The 22,374-nt window shown below is 37.0% G+C and overlaps 1 protein-coding gene across 1 annotated transcript in view; it reads right to left on the bottom strand.

The window, feature by feature from the left end:
- MMP16 (matrix metallopeptidase 16) overlaps positions 1 to 22,374 on the bottom strand; it is a 395,065-nt gene that overhangs the window by 155,579 nt on the left and 217,112 nt on the right. Inside the window, exon 4 of the mRNA XM_027561607.1 lies at positions 1,505 to 1,809. Coding sequence (XP_027417408.1) covers positions 1,505 to 1,809 — 305 coding nt within the window. The remainder of the gene's footprint in view (positions 1 to 1,504; positions 1,810 to 22,374) is intronic.

Here is a 22,374-nt window from a genome sequence, read left to right as displayed (position 1 = left end):
TGATTTATGAATCTTATAAATCTAGAATTTGTAATTCTGTGAATATTTTTAAAACACAATTTGAAGTATGAATTGTTTCCCAGAAAGAAACACATGCTTTCTGTATTAAGTAGCCATATTTTTAGCTGTTGAGCTTTTTTTTTCTGCCCAAAGAATTTCACTGACATTAATTATATAATAATAAAGACATTAATATTCAATGAATGAGAATTTTTCAACATATATTTTTACCCTAACAAAGAGAATTTCCTTATGTAATTATTAAAATACATTCATGAAAAATATATTCTTTTTTTTCATGCTAATACTTTTTATTTGATCAGATTTTAAAAAGCCTCATAACAACTTGTTATATTGTTTTGGTAAAATGCTTCAAATCCTCTTTTAAAATGATAAAGTATAAAGAAGCAAACATTTTCAACATTCTTGTTTCAGGCACTGTGTTAGATACTAGAGACTTAAGTCAAAACTTGGTTTGTATATTATAAGAAAGAACATTGAAGTCTAATGAAAATTAGTAAGAATGTCCCCACCACCTAAATATATGTCAGTTCAAAGAGATTTTTGCAACTATACATTTTTTCATAGATCTAGAGATAGGAAAGGATTCATAGGGGTATTTAACACAACTTTTTCCAAATGTGTTCCATGGAACACTATTACCTAAGATAGTAGCAGTTTCACAAAATAAATAAATGCTTCTTGTGGTCAAATAATCATGGTGTAAAATCAGTGGTGGAGAAAACTGCCGGTGGCTTAGCATGAATCAAGGGAGTGGTGCATGTGAAGTAAAATGTCTGTTTTGAAGAAAACCTCTTGTGGAGTTGTTTGAGTTGTAGCTGAACTAGCTGAGCTTTTTTTTCATTATTTTTGCATATCAGAATAATTGCAAGGATTAGAAAACTGATAGATATGTTACAATGGAGTTGTAAGAATCTAGTTCCTATAAAACTAAAGATATAATACAAAAACAATAACTTATGTAGTGGTATCGGATTGGGAGACCAAGGAAAGGATAAGAGACAAAAAAGAAGCAGAAAAAGTTTACAGATTAGAAAGGTGATAATGGAAAGCACCCCAAGCCCCCCCCGCCCCCCGCTCCACACACACAGAGAAGATATGGTAGAAGCTACACCACCAATGTCAAACAAGGTTAAGTTTCAAGGGGAAACACTGGAATCAAGTGTTAAAAAACAGGAGAATTTGCTTAATGCATGTCTCATGACTTGAATATTACAGAATCTTCGAAATGACTTTTTATAGAAAACAAAATTCAATTTAGAGTATTTATATAGTACACTATAAAGGTTTAATCTTTAATCAAAAGCCACATGAAAAATTACTATTGTGTAATGACTTATACATATTCTTGTTGTAAAATGCTATAAAAGGCCTCATACTGTTTGGTGATTTTAAAAACAAATTATTTGTTGAGCTTAAGTTTATAAATTAGCAAATTACTTGGGCATTATAAAAAAACAAAATAATAAAACTATGCACTTACCATCATGATTAGGATTTCCTAGTGTCCATGGCTCATCTGAGTCAAAATGAGTATCTCCCCCAATTCCTGGCCCAGGGAAATAAGCATGTGCCAAAAACCCTCCCTCTCCATCAAAAGGAGAGCTGTCTCCATGAAAGCCAGACGCGAAAATGATGGTTATATCCACATCACGCTTGCCATTTTCTAATTCACTGTAGGGAACTTCCTCAAATGTCAGAGGAGTGACATTCTGCCACACGTCAAAGGCACGGCGAATAGCTTTACGGGTTTCAGGATCTCCCACTTTTGGAGTTACGTTCTTTATACTGAAATTTAGAAAAAAAGGATAGTCAGTATGACGTTATTATATATAATCTGACCTATTACACATTGACTTTTTACATATTTTCATCACAAGCTGAGTAAAGAAATTAGAAAATGTCTCTTAGTAAGTAGGAAAGAAACGAATTCTTTCTCTCTCTATAGCTACATTCACTATGCTGGGTCATTAAATTCTCAGCAGTATAGTATTCATCTACCAAGGCTATAAGAGATCTTTTCTGCAGAATGGTTAACACTGGGGTAGTTAGATCAATCATCACTTTGTCTCCTGAACAATAATAGAAAAGCGGCTTTGCCAAATGATCAAACAGGTACAGCAGTTCTAAGCTGAAATAAAAAATTCAATTTCTGTACAGTAATAATTTCTTTTAGGGGCACACTATTGTGTACACACGTTACTTCCAAACAATGTCTTTATGCTCATATCATGAACAATTCAGTGAACACAAAGTTATTTCTTTTTTTAAATAAAAGGTCAGTTAACTACAGTTTCTGATGTCGACTGTTCTCTTATATATTTAATTATTCATAGTCAAAGCCATGTGAGTGAATAGCTCTTTAATACAAATATTTAACAGTTATGTGAATTTAAAGAAGTAACTTGGACACTATTACCTTATTTTTCTTGAGGCTAATAACATATGAGAAAAATTATAAATATATATTTTTTCTATTTAGCACTGATCAGATATTTCTTTTTTATCACTTATTTTACTATTTTATAAATAGAACATAAACAAATATATATATATTTAAGTATTTTATATTGTGGTAGTATAAGTTCATATATCTTTGCAAAAAGTAAAGAGCAAATTTCACAGGGGTTATAAGTAAGTTTCAGACCATTTCAACCAATAACTTTACACTGATGAATCCATGAGTTTCACTAAGGGAATATCTTAATGCATAGGAGGGTATAATATTCAGGTTAATATTACTATTTTATTATCGCATGGAGGCTAAGTGATATTAAATTATGATGTCTATATTACAGCTATAATATATACAGGATTTGAAATTTTAAATAGCAAAAATGACTTTGCTATTTTCAACTATTTAGCTGTACGGAAAAATATTCAGGATATAATCTGTGGTGGAAAAATAATATGCAGATTGTATTTCAACTGTCTGTAACTATGCCAAGATAATTACAAACATTAGGCAGGAAATTAAGCATTTAGGGAAAAAAAACACTTAATTGAGCATTTACTGTGAGCCAGGTGAGTTTTTCACACCTGTCATAGAAACAAAGGATCTCAGATGAATTTAGAGAAAATTTAGAATGGTAGAGCTAGTTTTTTAACCCAAATATCTTGACTCAAGAAGCAATTATATTAAATTATAATGTAGACATCACAACTACAACAAGGTTTACACTATTTTCTAGTCCATATTCTAGACAAGACTTATAATGACTGTGATGATAAATATCATCTATTATATACAAGGAAAATAAGGAAGCAAATCAAGTGAAATCGTTTATTTTTATTGCAGTATAGTTGATTTACAATGTTGTATTCGTTTCAAGTTAATAGCAATGTGAACCAGTTATACAGATACATATATATATATACTTGCTTAGAATCTTTTCCCATATAGCCAGATACAGAGTATTGAAAAGAGTTCCCTGTGATATACAGTAAGTTATCAGCCATCTGTTCTATATATAATAGTAAGCATATCTCAATCCTTATCTCCCAAGTTACCCTCCCCCATTTAATCCCTAGTAACCAGAAGTCTGTTTTCTGCATCTGTGATTGTACTTCCATATTGTAAATAAGTCCATTTTTACCTCTCTTTGTGTGTGTAGATTTCACACATAAGCAGTATCATATGATATTTGTCTTTCTCTGTCTGACTGACTTCACTCAGTATGACAAAGTTTATGTCCATCCATTTTGCTGCAAATGGCATTCTTTTGTTCTTTTTATGGCTAAGTAATATTCCATTGTATATATGTACCACTTCTTCTTTATATATTTCTCTGTTGACAGAACTGAGGTTGCTTCCATGTCTTGACTATTGTAAACAGTGTTACAATGAGCACTAGAGTGCATGTATCTTTTTGAATTATGTTTTTTCTCAGGGTATATTCCTAGGAATGGGATTGCTGGGTCACATGTTAGTTCTATTTTTACTTTTTTAAGGAACCTCCATATTATCCTCTGATGCTAAATTCCGATGCTGTAAAGAACAATATTGTATAGAAACCTTGAATGTTCGGTCTATGAATCAAGGTAAATGGGAAGTAGTCAAACAGGAAATGGTAAGAGTGAACATCAACATTTTAGGAATCACTGAACTAAAATGGACTGGAATGGGTGAATTTAATGCCGATGACCATTATACCTACTACTGTGGCCAAGAATCAATTAGAAGAAATGGAGTAGCCATCATAGTCAACAAAAGAATCCGAAATTCAGTACTTAGATGCAATCTCAAAAATGACAGAATGATCTCTGTTTGTTTCCAAAGCAAACCATTAATATGACGATAATCCAAGTCTATGCCCGACCAGTAATGCTGAAGAAGCTGAAGTTGAATGGGTCTATGAAGACCTATAATATCTTCTAGAATTAACACCCAGAAAAGATGTCCTGTTCAGTATAGGAGACTGGGATGCAAAAATAGGGATTCATGAGATACCTGGAATAACAGGCAAATTTGGCTTTGGAGTACAAAATGAAGCAGGGAAAAAGCTAATAGAGTTTTGCCTAGGGAATGCACTGGTCATAGCAAACACCCTCTTCCAACAACACAAGAGAAGACTCTACACATGGACATCACCAGACGGTCAACACCAAAACCAGACTGATTACATTCTTTGCAGCCAAAGATGGAGAACCTCTATACAGTCAGCAAAAACAAGACCAGGAGCTGACTGTGGCTCAGATCATGTACTCTTTATTGCAAAATTCAGACTTAAATTGAAGAAAGGAGGGGAAACCACTAGACCATACAGGTATGACCTAAATCAAATCCCTTAAGATTATACAGTGGAAGTGACAAACAGATTCAAGGTTTTAGATCTGATAGACAGAGTGCCTGAAGAACTATGGACAGAGGTTCATGGCATTATACAGGAGACAGGGATCAAGACCATCCCCAAGAAAAAGAAATGCAAAAAGGCAAAATGGTTGTCTGAGGAGGCCTTACAAATAGCTGTGAAAAGAAGAGAAGCTAAAGGCAAAGGAGAAAAGGAAAAGATACACCCATGTGAATGCAGAGTCCCAAAGAATAGCAAAAAGAGATAAGAAAGCCTTCCTCAGTCATCAATGCAAAGAAATAGAGGAAAACAACAGAATGGGAAAGACTAGAGGTGTCTTAAAAATTTTTTTGAGATACCAAGGGAACAATTTCATGCAAAGATGGGCACAATAAAGTACAGAAATGGTATGGACCTAACAGAAGCAGAAGATATTAAGAAGAGGTGGCAAAAATACACAGAAGAACTGTACAAAAAAGATCTTCATGACCCAGATAATCATGATGGTGTGATCACTCACCTAGAGCCAGACATCTTGGAATGCAAAATCAAGTGGGACTTAGAGAGCATCACTACAAACAAAGCTAGTGGAGGTAATGGAATTCCAGTTGAGCTATTTCAAATCCTAAAGGATGATGCTGTGAAAGTGCTACACTCAAATGCCAGCAAATTTGGAAAACTCAGCAGTAGCCACAGGACCAGAAAAGATCAATTTTCATTCCAATCCCAAAGAAAGGCAAAACCAAAGAATGTTCAAACTACCACACAATTGCACTCATCTCACATGCTAGCAAAGTAATGCTCAAAATTTTCCAAGCCAGGATTCAACAGTGCATGAACTGTGAACTTCCAGATGTTCAAGCTGGATTTAGAAAAGGCAGAGGAACCAGAGATCAAATTGCCAACGTCCACTGGATCATCAAAAAAGCAAGAGAGTTCCAGAAAACACATACTTCTGCTTTATTGACTAAGCCAAAGCCTTTGACTTTGTGGATCACAACAAATTGCGGAAAATTCTTCAAGAGATGGGACTATCAGACTGCCTTATCTGCCTCCTGAGAAATCTGTATGCAGGTCAAGAAGCAACAGTTAGAACTGGACATGGAACAATGGACTGGTTCCAAATTGGGAAAGGAGTAGTACATCAAGGCTGTATATTGTCACCTTGCTTATTTAACTTATATGCAGAGTACATCATGAGAAACGCTGGGATGGATGAAGCACAAGCTGGAATCAAGATTGCCAGGAGAAATATCAATAACCTCAGACATGCAGATGACACCATCCTTATGGCAGAAAGTGAAGAAGAACTAAAGAGTCTCTTGATGAAAGTGAAAGAGGAGAGTGAAAATGTTGGCTTAAAACTCAACATTCAGGGCATCCAATCCCATCACTTCATGGCAAGTAGGTGGGGAAACAATGGAAACAGTGACAGACTTTATTTTTTTGAGTTCCCAAATCACTGCGGATGTTGACTGCAGCCATGAAATTAAAAGACACTTGCTCCTTGGAAGAAAAGCTATGACCAGCCTAGACAGCATATTAAAAAGCAGAGATATTACTTTGCCAACAAAGGTTTGTCTAGTCAAAGCTATGGTTTTTCCAGTAGTCATGTATGGATATCAGAGTTGGACTATAAAGAAAGCTGAGTGCGGAGGAATTGATGCTTTTGAACTGTGGTGTTGGAGAAGACTCTTGAGCATTCCTTGGACTGCAAGGAGATCCACCCAGTCCATCCTAAAGGAAGTCAGTCCTGAATATTCATTGGAGGGACTGGTGCTAAAGCTGAAACTCCAATACTTTGGCCACCTGATGTGAAGAGCTGACTCACTGGAAAAAAAACACTGATGCTGGGAAAGATTTAAGGTGGGAAGAGATGGGGACAACAGAGGATGAGATGGTTGGATGGCATCACCGACTCTATGGTTATAAGTTTGAGTAAACTCTGGAAGTTGGTGATGGACATGCAGGCCTGGTGTGCTGCAGTCCATGGGGTCACAGAGAGTCAGACACGACTGAGTGACTGAAGAGAACTGATACTGTCCTCCACAGTGGCTGTACTAATTTACATTCCCACCAAAAGCAGAGGAGGGGGGCTGTTCCTCCACATCCTCTCCAGCTTGTGTTGCTTATAGAATTTTTGATGACAGCCATGCTGACCAGTGTGAGGTGACACCTCACTGCAGTTTTGATTTGCATTCCCTAATAATTAATGATGTTGAGTATGTGTCCATGTCCTCTCTGGCCATCTATATGTTTTCTTCAGATAAACGTCTATTTAGATCTTCCACCCATTTTCTGATTGGGTTTTTTATTTAAATGAGCTTTATGAGCTGTTTTTTATATTTTGGAGATTAATCCCTGTACAGTTGCTTCATTTGCAAAGAGTTTCTCCCAGTTTGAGGGCTGTCTTCTGTTTTATTTATGGTTTCCCTTGCTAATCACCTGTTTGATGGCTGACTGGGCATACAGAATATGTTTTAACTTTGAAATTTGTCTAATTTTCCTTGCAGTCTTATATTTTCTTTCCACCTTATCAGATTACAGAAGGAAGTATTTTTATGATTCATTATTTCAAAGAACATACTACATCATGGGTACCGCTGTAGGTGCTAGACATATAACTGTGAATAAGTCTCTGATCTTGTAGATCTTATTTTAGTGATAAGAGATAAACAATAAAAATACAATTACACATGGTTATAAATGAGTGGTGAGGAGGTGAGATGAGTAGACGATAAATGAGATATCAGTGACAAAAGGAGCCCCACACGCCTCAGACTGAGTTTCCAGCCAGTTCAGATAATGCGGCTGCTTAGTGAACTGGTGCAAAATGACCACACAGTACAGTGATATGAATTGAAAGAGAATTGGCAGGGAATGGGTTATATTCTGTGAAAGCAAACCACTGGAGAGTTTTAAGCAGAGAAGTATTCTGGTATTATTTCAGTTTACAAAGATCACTTTGTGACCCCATGGTCCGTAGCCTGCCAGGCTCCTCTTTCAATGGAATTTTCCAGGCAAGAATACTTGAGTGGGTTGCCACTTCCTTCTCCGGGGGTCTTCCCAACCTAGGGATCGAACCCAGGTCTCCTGCATTGCAGGCAAATTCTTTACCATCTGAGCCACCAAGGAAACCTGGGTTATTTTCTGTGAAAGCAAACCACTGGAGGGTTTTAAGTAGAGAAGTATCCCGGTATTATTCCAGTTTACAAAGATCACTACTCTTGATGAAAAATAACAAAGGGGACAAAATTGGAAGCAGTAAAACATTTCGGAAGTTTAAGCAACAGAAATTAGAGACATGTACTAGAGAGGCTATCATGGAGATACGAAGAGTTAGACCATTTCAGTGTGCGCTCTGCTCATAAAATTTTATTGGGAATTAGTGTTGGATTGCGGAGAAGGCAATGGCACCCCACTCCAGTACTCTTGCCTGGAAAATCCCATGGACAGAGGAGCCTGGTGGGCTGCAGTCCACGGGGCCACTAGGAGTCAGACACGACTGAGCGACTTCACTTTCACTTTTCACTTTCAGGCATTGGAGAAGGAAATGGCAACCCACTCCAGTGTTCTTGCCTGGAGAATCCCAGGGACGGGGGAGCCTGGTGGGCTGCCATCTCTGGGGTCGCACAGAGTCGGACACGACTGACGTGACTTTAGCAGTAGCAGTGTTGGATTGAATGTGTAATGGAGAAACTGCTTTATTTTCAAAAACAGGATTACCTTACAATAAAGAAAATAAATGAAATTGTATTGTATGATATACATATAAGTATACAGTGGTTCTGAGAAAAATGAAGCAATATAATAAAGAATAATAAATGTGGAGTACAATTTGGACTTGAAAACACATCATTAGGTTTTTCAAAGCTATGCACTGATGAGTTTCCAAAACGTGCTTAACTACAATATTTGTGATGTCATTAATAAATACAAGACACAAGTCTCTTTTCAAATTATAGTTCTCTGCAAATATATGCCCAGGAATGGGATTGCTGGATCATATGGGAGTTTTACATCTTTTTTAAGGAACCTCAGTGCTATTCTCACTAATGGTTGTAGCAACTTACATGCCCACTTACATGCGCTCCAGTGTTCATCGCAGCACTGTTTACAATAGCCAAGACATGGCAGCAGCCTAAATGTCCATCAACAGAGAAGAGGATGAAGAAAATATGATACATGTATACAACGGAATATTACTCAACAGTGAAATAGAACAAAACCATAGCATTTGCAGCAACACAGACGGACCTAGGGATTATCATGTTAAGTGAAGTCAAAGATTAATCTCATATGACATCACTTATGTGTGGAATATAATAAAAAGCACACAAACAGACTTTTTCACAGAACAGAAGCAGACTCACAGACCTGAGTCAAACTTGTGTTACCAGGGGGCAAACGTGGGGGAAAGTGATAGATTGGGAGTTTGGGGTTGACATAAACATGCCACTATGCATAAAGTATATAACTAAACGTGACCTACTGTATTATACATGGAAGTCTACTCATTATTCTCAGGTGGTCTATGTGGGAAATGAGTCTGAAAAAGAATATATATATATATATATAGTTTCACATTATTGTAAATCTGAAACTAACACATAACTGTAGATCAACTCTATTCTAATAAAAAATAATATATATATATATGATACATTAGTGCACTTCAAAGTTAGAGCTGGAATTCTGACTTAGGTGCACACAAAAAACAATTTAGAAATCTGTATGCCATTAAGAAATGTATTTTGTATTTACTAATAACTGAAATAATTAAGGGTGCAGAGAGATCATGTGATATTAAAAGTAAACTAACACTGTTATTCTTGATATTCTAGTATATAATACATAAAATTGCTAATATGTATTTGCAAAAATATGATACAGTAAAATTAAAAAAACATTATATTTGAAAAACAAAGTGATTTAATTTTAAAGTGCTTTTACTTTATCTTTTTTGGCAGAAATAGAATGGTTATAGTTAACATTTTTCATTTTAATAAGACAATATTTTAAGTTTTTAATTCTCTACTGGGCATTTTCATGATGCTATCTTAGTGATTCTCTTAAACTTTCAGTTTGGTAAATTTTGTACACTTTACCTTAAAAATACTAAATATTATCTTTAATAATCACATCTTACACAACATTACCTAATAAAATTGACCTAATGAGAAATTTAAAACATCATTTTTCATCAGAACAATTGATACTGAAGGCAAACTACATTAACTTATTTTTAATGTTACTGTTAAAAGTCAGGATGCTCTAGTTTTAACTTCATTGAATCGATACCAACTCACTGAATTTTAAAAAATGTGTACTAATAATGGAGTATTTCTCCTTCCTGCTTTAACAGAGTGATGAATCTTTTACAAAATTAGAGTATCAGTTTCTCTGTAATATGAAAGTAAGAAAAAAAAGTAAATATTTTGGTGTTTGGTAGAGAAGGTAATGGCACCCCACTCCAGTACTCTTGCCCAGAGAATCCCATGGATCGAGGAGCCTGGTGGGCTACAGTCCATGGGGTCGCTAAGAGTCAGACACGACTGAGTGACTTCATTTTCACTTTTCACTTTTATGCATTGGAGAAGGAAATGGCAACCCACTCCAGTGTTCTTGCCTGGAGAATCCCAGGGATGGGGGAGCCTGGTGGGCTGCCTTCTATGGGGTCGCACAGAGTTGGACACGACTGAAGCGACTTAGCAGCAGCAGCAGCAGTATATACTAGACAGCATATGAAAAACCAGAGACATTATTTGCCAACAAAGGTCCATCTAGTCAAAGCTATGATTTTTCCAGTAGTCATGTATGTAAGAGTTGGACTATAAAGAAAGCTAAGTGCTGAAGAACTGATGCTTTTGAACTGCGGTATTAGAGAAGACTCGAGAGTCCCTTGGACTGCAAGGAGATCCAACCAGTCCAATATTATATTATATATATCCAATATTATATGTATTATAATATAATACATTTATATTATATCCTAAAGGAAATCAGTCCTGAATATTCATTGGAAGGACTGATGCTGAAGCTGAAACTCCAATACTTTGGCCACCTGATGCAAAGAACTGACTCATTGGAAAAGACCCTGGTGCTGGCCAAGACTGAAGGCAGGAGGAGAAGGGGATGACAGAGGATGAGATGGTTGGATGGCATCATTGCCTCAATGGACATGAGTTTGAGCAAGCTCTAGGAGTTGGTGATGGACAGGGAGGCCTGGAGTGGTGCAGTCCATGGGTCGCAAAGAGTCAGACATGGCTGAGCTGACTGATTATATACTAAAAGTTTAAAAGAAAACTTAAACTCTGCTTTTACAATTCTCAATAGAAATGCAAAAATTTATTCATGATAAGTGAAATATTAAGTTTACCTCACTCTTTCTAGGGTAATTTTTTAAAATGCAAGAATTTGACATTTAAAGAAACAGTAACTTTGGGGAGAAAGACTTACTAACATAACTCTACCAAAACTATAGGAATTATTTTTCTTTATTAGTTCTGTAAAATAAATTATTGTGAAATGTAAAATTATCATACATTTGTTCATTTAGAAGTTACAGGAAATGTGAAACAAGGATATTGACAAAGGTTTCATCACTTTCAAATCAAATAAACTGTAGGTATTCAGGAGACAGTAAATATTACCCAATGCCTAAAATTACTTTGTAAAGTCAGAATTCTCTAGTTTTAATATATTGGATGCATACCAATTCTCTAATAAAATTTTATATACTGATAATGATTATCCCCCATAAAGTTATGATATGGTAATAAATCTTTTTAAGATTTTGAGTACTGTTTATCTCATTTCAATATAAGAAAAAACTTGAATACTTTGACATTTAGATAAGATTCAGAGGGTATATGATATACGTATGTCCAGATATTTTGGTATGACCAAGTCTATATAGCTTTTACTCAATTTGGTAGAGAAACATAGTTGCTCAGAAAAGCATACTATCATTTTATTAAAAATGACTGCCATCTATGGGGTCGCTAAGAGTCAGACACGACTGAGAGACTTCACTTTCACTTTTCACTTTCCTGCACTGGAGAAGGAAATGGCAACCCACTCCAGTGTTCTTGCCTGGAGAATCCCAGGGACAGGGGAGCCCGGTGGGCTGCCGTCTATGGGGTCGCACAGAGTTGGACGTGACTGAAGCAACTTAGCAGCAGCAGCAGCAGCAATTAAGTGAATTTATTATACCCGGGAAAAGAGACAACTGATAAGAATATAAAAGAGTAAAAATAATAAACTACATATTTAAATTATCAGCAGATCCTTATCCAGAATGTATCAAAATATTCTATCAGAGGACAACTAAATAGATTAATTTACATTTATACATATTATGTTTGTATAGTTGATGTGGCTTTATTTTGTTTTTTTAAATACAAGAAATCATCAGAGTGGAGATTGACTATAGAGTCCCTCTAGGAAAGCTGCTGTGAAATATCTGACTATTTCCAAAGATGCTGGCTTTCCATGTAGGGCATTTGTTGTTGTTGTTCCGTTGCTAGGGCACGTCTGACTCTTTGCAACCCCATGGACCACACGGGTCTTATTTAAATAGTGGACACACAGGTTGGTCAATAGGATAATCAGGTTCAGTGAGCTCACTGGGTTGACAGAGAATGATAAGAAATGTTTCCAGAGAGGGACTTTCTTTAGCAGTTTCTAGGTTTCTTTTCTGTGTATGTATTGGTAAAGTAAAATAACAACTTCTAGTGTTGTAACCTCAGTAGTCACAGAAGCATGAATTTGAAATCAAGGTTAGCTAAAGGAAGAACTTACTAAGGAAATCTATACAGTTAGCATAACATAGACTATCATATCAATTAATAAAACTACTCATTAATTTTTAAATAGATTTATCTGGCAGTTGATACCAATCCCATTGGCCATTCATTACATAAAATATTTTGGAGTTTATATTTTATAGAGAAAAGGAATTTAGGCTAAATATGTTTTAGATAATACTCAGTAAACCTGGGAAATAAAGATCTATGTGATAAAGGTAGGAGTCATTCAATTCAGTTTAGTTCAGTCGCTCAGCCATGTCCGACTCTTTGCGATCCCATGAATCGCAGCATGCCAGGCCTCCCTATCCATCACCAACTCCCGGAGTTCACTCAGACTCACGTCCATCGAGTCAGTGATGCCATCCAGCCATCTCATCCTCTGTCGTCCCCTTCTGCTCCTGCCCCCAATCCCTCCCAGCATCAGAATCTTTTCCAATGAGTCAACTCTTTGCATGAGATGGCCAAAGCATTGGAGTTTCAGAAAGTCCTGTTAATATTTTGGAGAAAGTTTAACCAAAGTCTACTAAGAATTCATTAATTTATTCAACAACTATTTATTGAGAAGAAACTCTATTATGTAGCATAAATTGGGTATGTTCCCTAATGAACTGAAGCTCCTGTATGGTCTTGAAGTAACATGCAATACACTGTTTTACAATTATTCACTTTCATACCTGTCTCCCATACTAGACTACATTCTCCACAGGAGCGGGGCCTTTGCCTAACTCATCTGTCTACTGACAGTTCTGCTTCAAAATGCTGTTCAATAATCATTTACTGAATAACAGACACCTAATTATCCAAAAAGCAAACTTTGCCAAAAGAAAATTGACCATAAAGATTCAAGTAATAGATGAAGGACCATCAGTACATCTATTACATTTATAACCAGCATGCATATTATGCATCAGCTGAAGTTATATATACCTGGAAGAATACATACATTACATGGCCTCAGAAGTTCCCATTTCTAGGCATCAAACCCTGAGGGCATTAAAGTGGAATGCACAAGGGCCTAGATATTCCCTTTAAATAGACTGATTATAGAAAGCTCCTTCCAAGCCCACATTTTAAATATAGGAAGACATCTTAAAGTTATGTAATCAAACTTTCCAATCATTCCACACATGTTCCCTAACTTCTCTGACAAGTGAATACATTTCCTGCTTTATATGTTTCCAATGATGGGACAGACTTTTAGGATAGATGGTTTAATTTTCCAATAGCTCAAAATATTAGCTCAAAATATTAGATTTTTCTGAAAGCCTTTAAATATTTAAGAATAAAAGGAAATTTCTCCCATAAATACTCCTTCCGCCACGTTGAGAATCCTTGGCTCTAATCTTGAGCTCTTCCTCATACAAACTGCACTCAAGATCTCTTAATATTTTGATTTCTTTTTATAGGTGTACATTCATTTGCCAAGAAGCAGCTAAAATGTGGTGGCACAAGGCAAAAAGGATACATGAGATAAGACATGGCCAGCAAAGCAAAGAAAAAAATTAGCATCTCCACTTTTTTAACACTTTGATTTCTATAGCTCTAATCTGGACACTCCAGCTTTTTATTTTTGAGCCACATTATACTGTTGGCTCATAATGAGCTTTCAATCAAATAAAACCTAGATTCAACTACCCTGACTCCAACTTTTATCTTTATTCTCTAATGGCACATTCAGCAATCTTTTTCATGAATAATTACTTTTTGAGCTCCAGTGTCATATTTTGTATTTACTTTCCTAAATAAAATAAAAAAGTAGTAGCAAATGATGTTACTTATCATACACAAGGCAATGTCTTAACACCTAACATGTATTAAAAGACAATATGCCTTAGGTCTCACTGTCAACTTTCTCTTATCCTCTCATCATATTCTCAACAAATTCTGGGATTTGTCTGATAAATTAAAGGAGTTAAGATACTAATCAGAATTTATTAAGTACTAATTATATTTTTAGCACTGTGCTTTTTTTTTTTCTTCCCCCTACTATCTGACTTGTCTCCCAAGCTTTGTGAGGCAAGTATTGTTATAATACTCTCTTTTCACACAAGGGAAATGAGACTTAGGAAGAATGAGTACCTTGATCCTGACTTCACAGAGAGCGAGTATCAAAGCAACAATTCAAATCCAGATCATTCTTACTTCAAAACTCTTAATCACATGATGTGCATATCAATAATAGAACAGTTAAAAAATAATCTGGAAGTTTATAGGGATAAACACCTAATTATTTGAAAGTTCAAAACTGAGACAATTGTCAGTATAGGGACTGAACAAAAATAGAATTATGATCAGTTCTAACCATAATCATTCTCGACAGTTTCCCGCTTTCTTTTTAAAATGAATGGTATAGTTAGTACCTAATGATATAGGGAGACTAAACAGGGTATGCCATCAAAAGTTTGGAAATCAGGTCAGAAAAGGAATAATATCTGAAGTGAAAAGAGTAAATATCAATATACATAGCTGAGTGAACTTTATAGGTCTAAAATTGAAAATATACTTTAATCCAACTAGTATTTATTGATTTTTATATGGTATAAATACTCTAATTTCATTGTTTTTCAAATAGATAATTATCTCAGAACAACTTAATAAGTAAAATAGCCCATCATTTCTCCACTGATCTACACAATCTGTGCTGGCATAAATCATTTTTTAAAAATATAGGAATCAATATATTTCTGTGACCTCCTCACTGTTGGACTATTTGTCTATCTCTGTGCTAATACCACATATTGCCTTAATTAGTATTGATTTAAGAAAGTCTTCATATCTAGTAAACGGGAACATTTTGAATAATATTGGACCTTCACTAATAATCAGATATTTTCTATTCAGTTTGTTAAATTTACATAAAAATACTATTGGGAATTTTGTTAAAATTGTGCTCAATTTATGAAAAATTTGAACATTTATTATACTGAGCCTTTCTATTAAGAGCAAAATATATTTTGCTGTAATTTATTTTTTGTCCTCTTATGTCATTTAGTGCAAGTTCCTAATTTTCTTCTAAAGGGTTTACACAACTTTTGTAAATTTATTTTTTGTTCTTATACTTTTGGGTCTATTTTAAATGTCATTTTTGTAAAGATTATACTCAGTTTGTATGTCTGTGTACTTTGTACACTGATCTTCTAAAAACACTTCTAGTTTCTGCTCTAATATATGAAGCATTTGGCAGTTGTAATTCCCAACCGCACAATAATGAGAAAAAAAAAACTCTGAACAAACAAAAAATAATTCTTAGCTCCATCAGAGAACTGCAGTTACAGAGCAAACTGTCACCACCAAAACTGGAGAGGCAGAAGACTGCAGAGAATCGGAAGCAAAAGTCCCTGAAGCATTTTACTGTTCGTTTCCAAGGCAAACCATTCAATATCACAGTAATCCAAGTCTATGCCCCAACCAGTAACGCTGAAGAAGCTGAAGTTGAACGGTTCTATGAAGACCTACAAGACCTTTTAGAACTAACACCCAAAAAAGGTGTCCTTTTCATTATAGGGGACTGGAATGCAAAAGTAGGAAGTCAAGAAACACCTGGGGTAACAGGCAAATTTGGCCTTGGAATATGGAATGAAGCAGGGCAAAGACTAATAGAGTTTTGCCAAGAAAATGCACTGGTCATAGCAAACACCCTCTTCCAACAACACAAGAGAAGACTCTATACATGGACATCACCAGATGGTCAACACCGAAATCAGATTGATTATATTCTTTGCAGCCAAAGATGGAGAAGCTCTATACAGTCAGCAAAAAACAGACCAGGAGCTGACTGGAGCTCAGACCATGAACTCCTTATTGTCAAATTCAGACTTAAATTGAAGAAAGGAGGGAAAACCACTAGACCATTCAGGTATGACCTAAATCAAATCCCTTAGGATTATACAGTGGAAGTGAGAAATAGATTTAAGGGCCTAGATCTGATAGATAGAGTGCCTGATGAACTATGGAATGAGGTTCGTGACAATGTACAGGAGACAGGGATCAAGACCATCCCTATGGAAAAGAAATGCAAAAAAGCAAAATGGCTGTCTGGGGAGGCCTTACAAATAGCTGTGAAAAGAAGAGAAGTGAAAAGCAAAGGAGAAAAGGAAAGATATAAACATCTGAATGCAGAGTTCCAAAGAATAGCAAGAAGAGATAAGAAAGCCTTCTTCAGTGATCAATGCAAAGAAATAGAGGAAAACAACAGAATAGGAAAGACCAGAGATTTCTTCAAGAAAATCAGAGATACCAAAGGAACATTTCATGCAAAGATGGGCTCAATAAAGGACAGAAATGGTATGGACCTAACAGAAGCAGAAGATATTAAGAAGAGATGGCAAGAATACACAGAAGAACTGTACAAAAAAGATCTTCACGACCCAGATAATCACGATGGTGTGATCACTGACCTAGAGCCAGACATCCTGGAATGTGAAGTCAAGTGGGCCTTAGAAAGCACCACTACAAACAAAGCTAGTGGAGGTGATAGAATTCCAGTTGAGCTATTCCAAATCCTGAAAGATGATGCTGTGAAAGTGCTGCACTCAATATGCCAGCAAATTTGGGAAACTCAGCAGTGGCCACAGGACTGGAAAAGGTCAGTTTTCATCCAATCCCAAAGAAAGGCAATGCCAAAGAATGCTCAAACTACCGCACAATTGCACTCATCTCACACACTAGTAAAGTAATGCTCAAAATTCTCCAAGCCAGGCTTCAGCAATACATGAACCGTGAACTTCCTGATGTTCAAGCTGGTTTTAGAAATAAGGCAGAGGAACCAGAGATCAAATTGCCAACATCCACTGGATCATGGAAAAAGCAAGTGAGTTCCAGAAAAACATCTATTTCTACTTAATTGACTATGCCAAAGCCTTTGACTGTGTGGATCACAATAAAGTGTGGAAAATTCTCAAAGAGATGGGAATACCAGAACACCTGATCTGCCTCTTGAGAAATTTGTATGCAGGTCAGGAAGCAACAGTTAGAACTGGACATGAAACAACAGACTGATTCCAAATAGGAAAAGGAGTACGTCAAGGCTGTATATTGTCACCCTGCTTATTTAACTTTTATGCAGAGTACATCATGAGAAACACTGGACTGGAAGAAGCACAAACTGGAATCAAGATTGCTAGGAGAAATATCAATAACCTCAGATATGCAGATGACACCACCCTTATGGTAGAAAGTGAAGAGGAACTAAAAAGCCTCTTGATGAGAGTGAAAGAGGAGAGTGAAAAACTCGGCTTAAGGCTCAACGTTCAGAAAACGAAGATCATGGCATCGGGTCCCATCACTTCATGGGAAATAGATGGGGAAACAGTGGAAACAGTGTCAGACTTTATTTTTCTGGGCTCCAAAATCACTGCAGATGGTGACTGCAGCCATGAAATTAAAAGACGCTTACTCCTTGGAAGGAAAGTTATGACCAACCTAGATAGCATATTCAAAAGCAGAGACATTACTTCGCCAACAAAGGTTCGTCTAGTCAAGGCTATGGTTTTTCCTGCAGTCATGTATAGATGTGAGAGTTGGACTGTGAAGAGGGCTGAGTGCCGAAGAATTGATGCTTTTGAACTGTGGTGTTGGAGAAGACTCTTGAGAGTCCCTTGGACTGCAAGATCCAACCAGTCCATTCTGAAGGAGATCAGCCCTGGGATTTCTTTGGAAGGGATGATGCTAAAGCTGAAACTCCAGTACTTTGGCCACCTCATGTGAAGAGTTGACTCATTAGAAAAGACTCTGATGCTGGGAGGGATTGGGGGCAAGAGGAGAAGGGGACGACAGAGGATGAGATGGCTGGATGGCATCACTGACTCGATGGACGTGAGTCTGAGTGAACTCTGGGAGTTGGTGATGGACAGGGAGGCCTGGCGTGCTGCGATTCATGGGGTCACAAAGAGTCAGACACAATTGAGCAACTGATGTGATCTGATAAGAAAAAATTAAAAGGATAAGATAAATCCCAGTGATAGAATTCCAAAAAGTCATATCACCTAAAAAGCAGATTTAATCACAGGGTTATAGACTGCTGCTACTGCTGCTAAGTCACTTCAGTCATGTCCTACTCTGTGCAACCTCCTAGATGGCAGCCCACCAGGCTCCCCCATCCCTGGGATTCTCCAGGCAAGAACACTGGAGTGGGTTGCCATTTCCTTCCCCAATGCATGAAAGTGAAAAGTGAAAGTGAAGTCCCTCAGTCGTGTCCAACTCTTAGCGTCCCCATGGACTGCAGCCTACCAGGCTCCTCCGTCCATGGGATTTTCCTAGCAAGAGTACTGGAGTGGGGTGTCATTTCCTTCTCCAGTAGACTGCTTCCCCACCCTTATACCTCGTACAGCATCAGTGAGGCTCAGTATAATACCAGTGGGTTATAAATGAGAAAGCTGCAAAACACAAAGTCTATTTAAGTGTTTCTAGAGAAAGAAGGACAAGATGGTGGAAGAGCAGGTGGACTCAGAGTACAGTATCTCTCCATGGACACATCAGGAATACAGCCTCATACGCAGAAATTCTCACAGAGCACCAGCTGAGAATGGCAGAGTCCCTGATCACTGGAAAGGAATATATGGACCCAGGCACAAATCAGTAGGTTGAAGGGAAGGAGGGAGAATGAGGAGGAGAGTGAATAAGACCTGACCTGCATCCCGGAATTGGGGAGCAGAGGCAAGGGAGAGAGCCCCCCATCAGGTCAATTGATCAGGATAGAAGAGAAGCATTTGAGCAAACTCCTGTGGATGATACACATGCAGAAAGCGGGGTGAAACCACTGCTGAGCTCCAGGGGCAGAGCGACAAAGGAAGGGGTCTGAAAACCTTTCCACCAGCTGTCTAAGCGACAGATTAAATTCACACAGTGAACTAGATTGACTCTATAGAGTGAAGCAGCTGATCTGTGACAGTCCAAATGAAGTAAGAAACACAGAACAATCTGTGCCATGGCCAACGTACCTTGGACAGGGAAGCAAGTCTACCAGTGCACACGGTGGCTGGGAGTGGGATCGTGGGGCTTGGAGAGCAATCTCAGTGCAACAACTGACGATGACTGCAGGGAGACAACTCAAGGAGACAGGAGAGAGGAAATCCATGGTGGACAATGCCTTTGGAAGAAATCTTGGAGACCATGGAAGCAGGGTGCTATTGCTGAGTCATGTGCAAGGAGTACAGCCTTCCCTGTAGCTTCCCTCTCCTCACATGCCTGCACTGGCAATTGAGCACTAGAGAAGGACCCCAGCCAGGGGTCTTTGAGCATCTGCTGGGCCAAGCAATGGAGAAGGACCAGTCAGGAAGGCACTTTGGGTGCCAGCTGCCAGAGGCTAAAAAAGAATCCTAATAGAGCCATATCTCCTGTGCCCTTGACCACTGGCTTCTCTGCACACCTGGCACCACCAAGGCTCCTGCAATCCAAGCAGCTGCACCACCTCCATGTCTGGTCCTCACTGAGCAGACTCAAGTCTTTTAGGGCATCCTTGGGAGCAAACTCCTGTGGGTGATACACATTCAGAGATGGGGATAAAACTACCACTGAGCTCCAGGGGCAGAGCTACAAAGGAAGAGGTTTGAAAACCTTCCCATCAGCTGTCTAAGCTACAGATTAAATTCCCACAATCAACTAGACAGACTCTTTGTCTGTAGAATATATTAAAGGACAATGAGTGTTTCCACAAAATAAAACACTCTAGCTCTGGCAACTGGGGTCACTGGAGACAATCAAATGCAGGAGAAGGGCCAGATAGAGTCTGAGCTGTCCCCACATCAAGTCCAGGGACCAGGCCTCCCCAGCACTGCAGGGTCTCCCAGGGAGGCAGAAGTGAGCTGTGGCTCACAGTGGGAGAAAGGACTCTGAGAGCCGAGACCCGAGAAAAACATTTATTTTTATTCTTATGTTTTCATTTGTTCTGCAATACATTCTGGAATTTTTTTTTTTTTCTCTTTATTCTTTCTTTGTTGTTGTGGTTGCTGGTTAAAACAACAAAGCCTGGATGACAATACATCTGTTTACAACATAGTCAACCAAATATTGTAAGCCCACTGTTGAGGCCCTACAACTCAGAAAAACAACAACAACAAAAAAGATTCCTTTCCAAATATTACTGCTCACTAACAATGCATCTGGTAACCCAAGAGCTGTGATGGAGATAGACAAGATTCATATTGTTTTCATGACTACTAACATGACATCCATTATACAGCCCTTGGATTAGGAAGTGATTTTAACTTTAAAATCTTAATATTTAAGAAATACATTTTGTAAGGCTATAGCTGCCATAGACAGTGATTCCTCTGATGAATTTGAGTAAACTGAAAATCTTTGAGACAGAATTCACCATTCTTTATGCCATTACGAACATTTATGATTCATGGAAAGAGACAAAATATCAATATTCATAGGAGTTTGGGAAAATTTCATTCTGATCTTCATGAATGACTTTGAGTGGTTCAAGACTTCAGTGGAAGAAATGACTGCAGATATGGTAGAAATAACATGACAATTAAAAGCAGACATGAGCTTAAAGATATGACTGAATTGTTACAATCCCATGATAAAACTTTAAATGATGAGGAGTTGATTCTTATTGATGAGGAAAGAAAGTGGTTTATTGAAATGGAATCCCCTCTTGGTGAAGATGCCATGAAGATTGTTGGAATAACAGAAAAAGGATTTAGAGTATAATATAAACTTGGCTGATAAAACAATGGCAGAGTTTGAGAGAATTGACTCCAGTTTTGAAATAAGTGCTACTGTGCGTAAATTGCTATTAAACAACACTGTATGTACAGAGAAATCACTCATAAGGGAAGAGTCAATCAGTGCAGCAAGATTCATTATTGTCTTCTTTTAAGAAATTGCCTCAGACCATGACTTTCACCAACCACCACCCTGATCACTCAGCAGTTATCAACAACTGAAGGTTAGCAATTTTTAATCAATAAAGTAATTTTAACTAAGGCATGCACATGATGCTTTGGACATAATGCAATTGCACACTTTAGAATAGTGTAAACATAACCTCTATACTTATACATACTGATAAAAAAAATCATGACATTTATTTTATTTGCTATTTCTGCTTGGTTGATATATTCACTTTACTGTGCTGGTCTAGGACTGAACCCAGAAGATTTCTGAGGGATGCCTGTAATGGCAAACTATTCTAAGTTTATGTGGGAAGGTAAGAGATGCTGAAAACACAACAAAATACTGAAGAATAAAATCAGAAAATTGACAGTATCTGATATCAAGACTATAGTAATCAAGAAATGTAAAATTGTTTTATGAGTAGACTCATGATTCAATGAAGCAGAATAAAGAGCCCAGAAATTTACCTACACACACAGGCAACTGACCTTTGATAGAAGATCAAAGGCAATGGAGAAAGGATGGTCTTTCTAACCAATAGTGCTAGAAAAACTGAAAATTCATAGGCAAAAAAATTGAATTCTAGACAACTGACTTTACACCTTTCACAAAAACAAAACTCAAAAATGGATCATAATCTTAAATATAAATATAAAACTATTAAAATGTTAAAAGATAATTAAATAGAAATTCTAAGTGACCTTTGGTTTGGATTTTTTTTGATAAAACACCAAAAGCACAATATAGAAAATAGAATAATTGATAAGTTGAAACTCATTAAAATTAAAACTTCTACAAAATACACTGAAAAGACAATGGAATGTCAAGCCACAGACTGAGACAACAAATTGAAAACATATCTGATAAAAATTTGTGATCCAAAATATACATAGAACCCTTAAAAT

Source organism: Bos indicus x Bos taurus, chromosome 14 (assembly GCF_003369695.1).
Source record: "Bos indicus x Bos taurus breed Angus x Brahman F1 hybrid chromosome 14, Bos_hybrid_MaternalHap_v2.0, whole genome shotgun sequence".
Lineage (NCBI taxonomy): Eukaryota > Metazoa > Chordata > Mammalia > Artiodactyla > Bovidae > Bos > Bos indicus x Bos taurus.
This window is presented reverse-complemented; position numbering and strand designations above follow the sequence as displayed.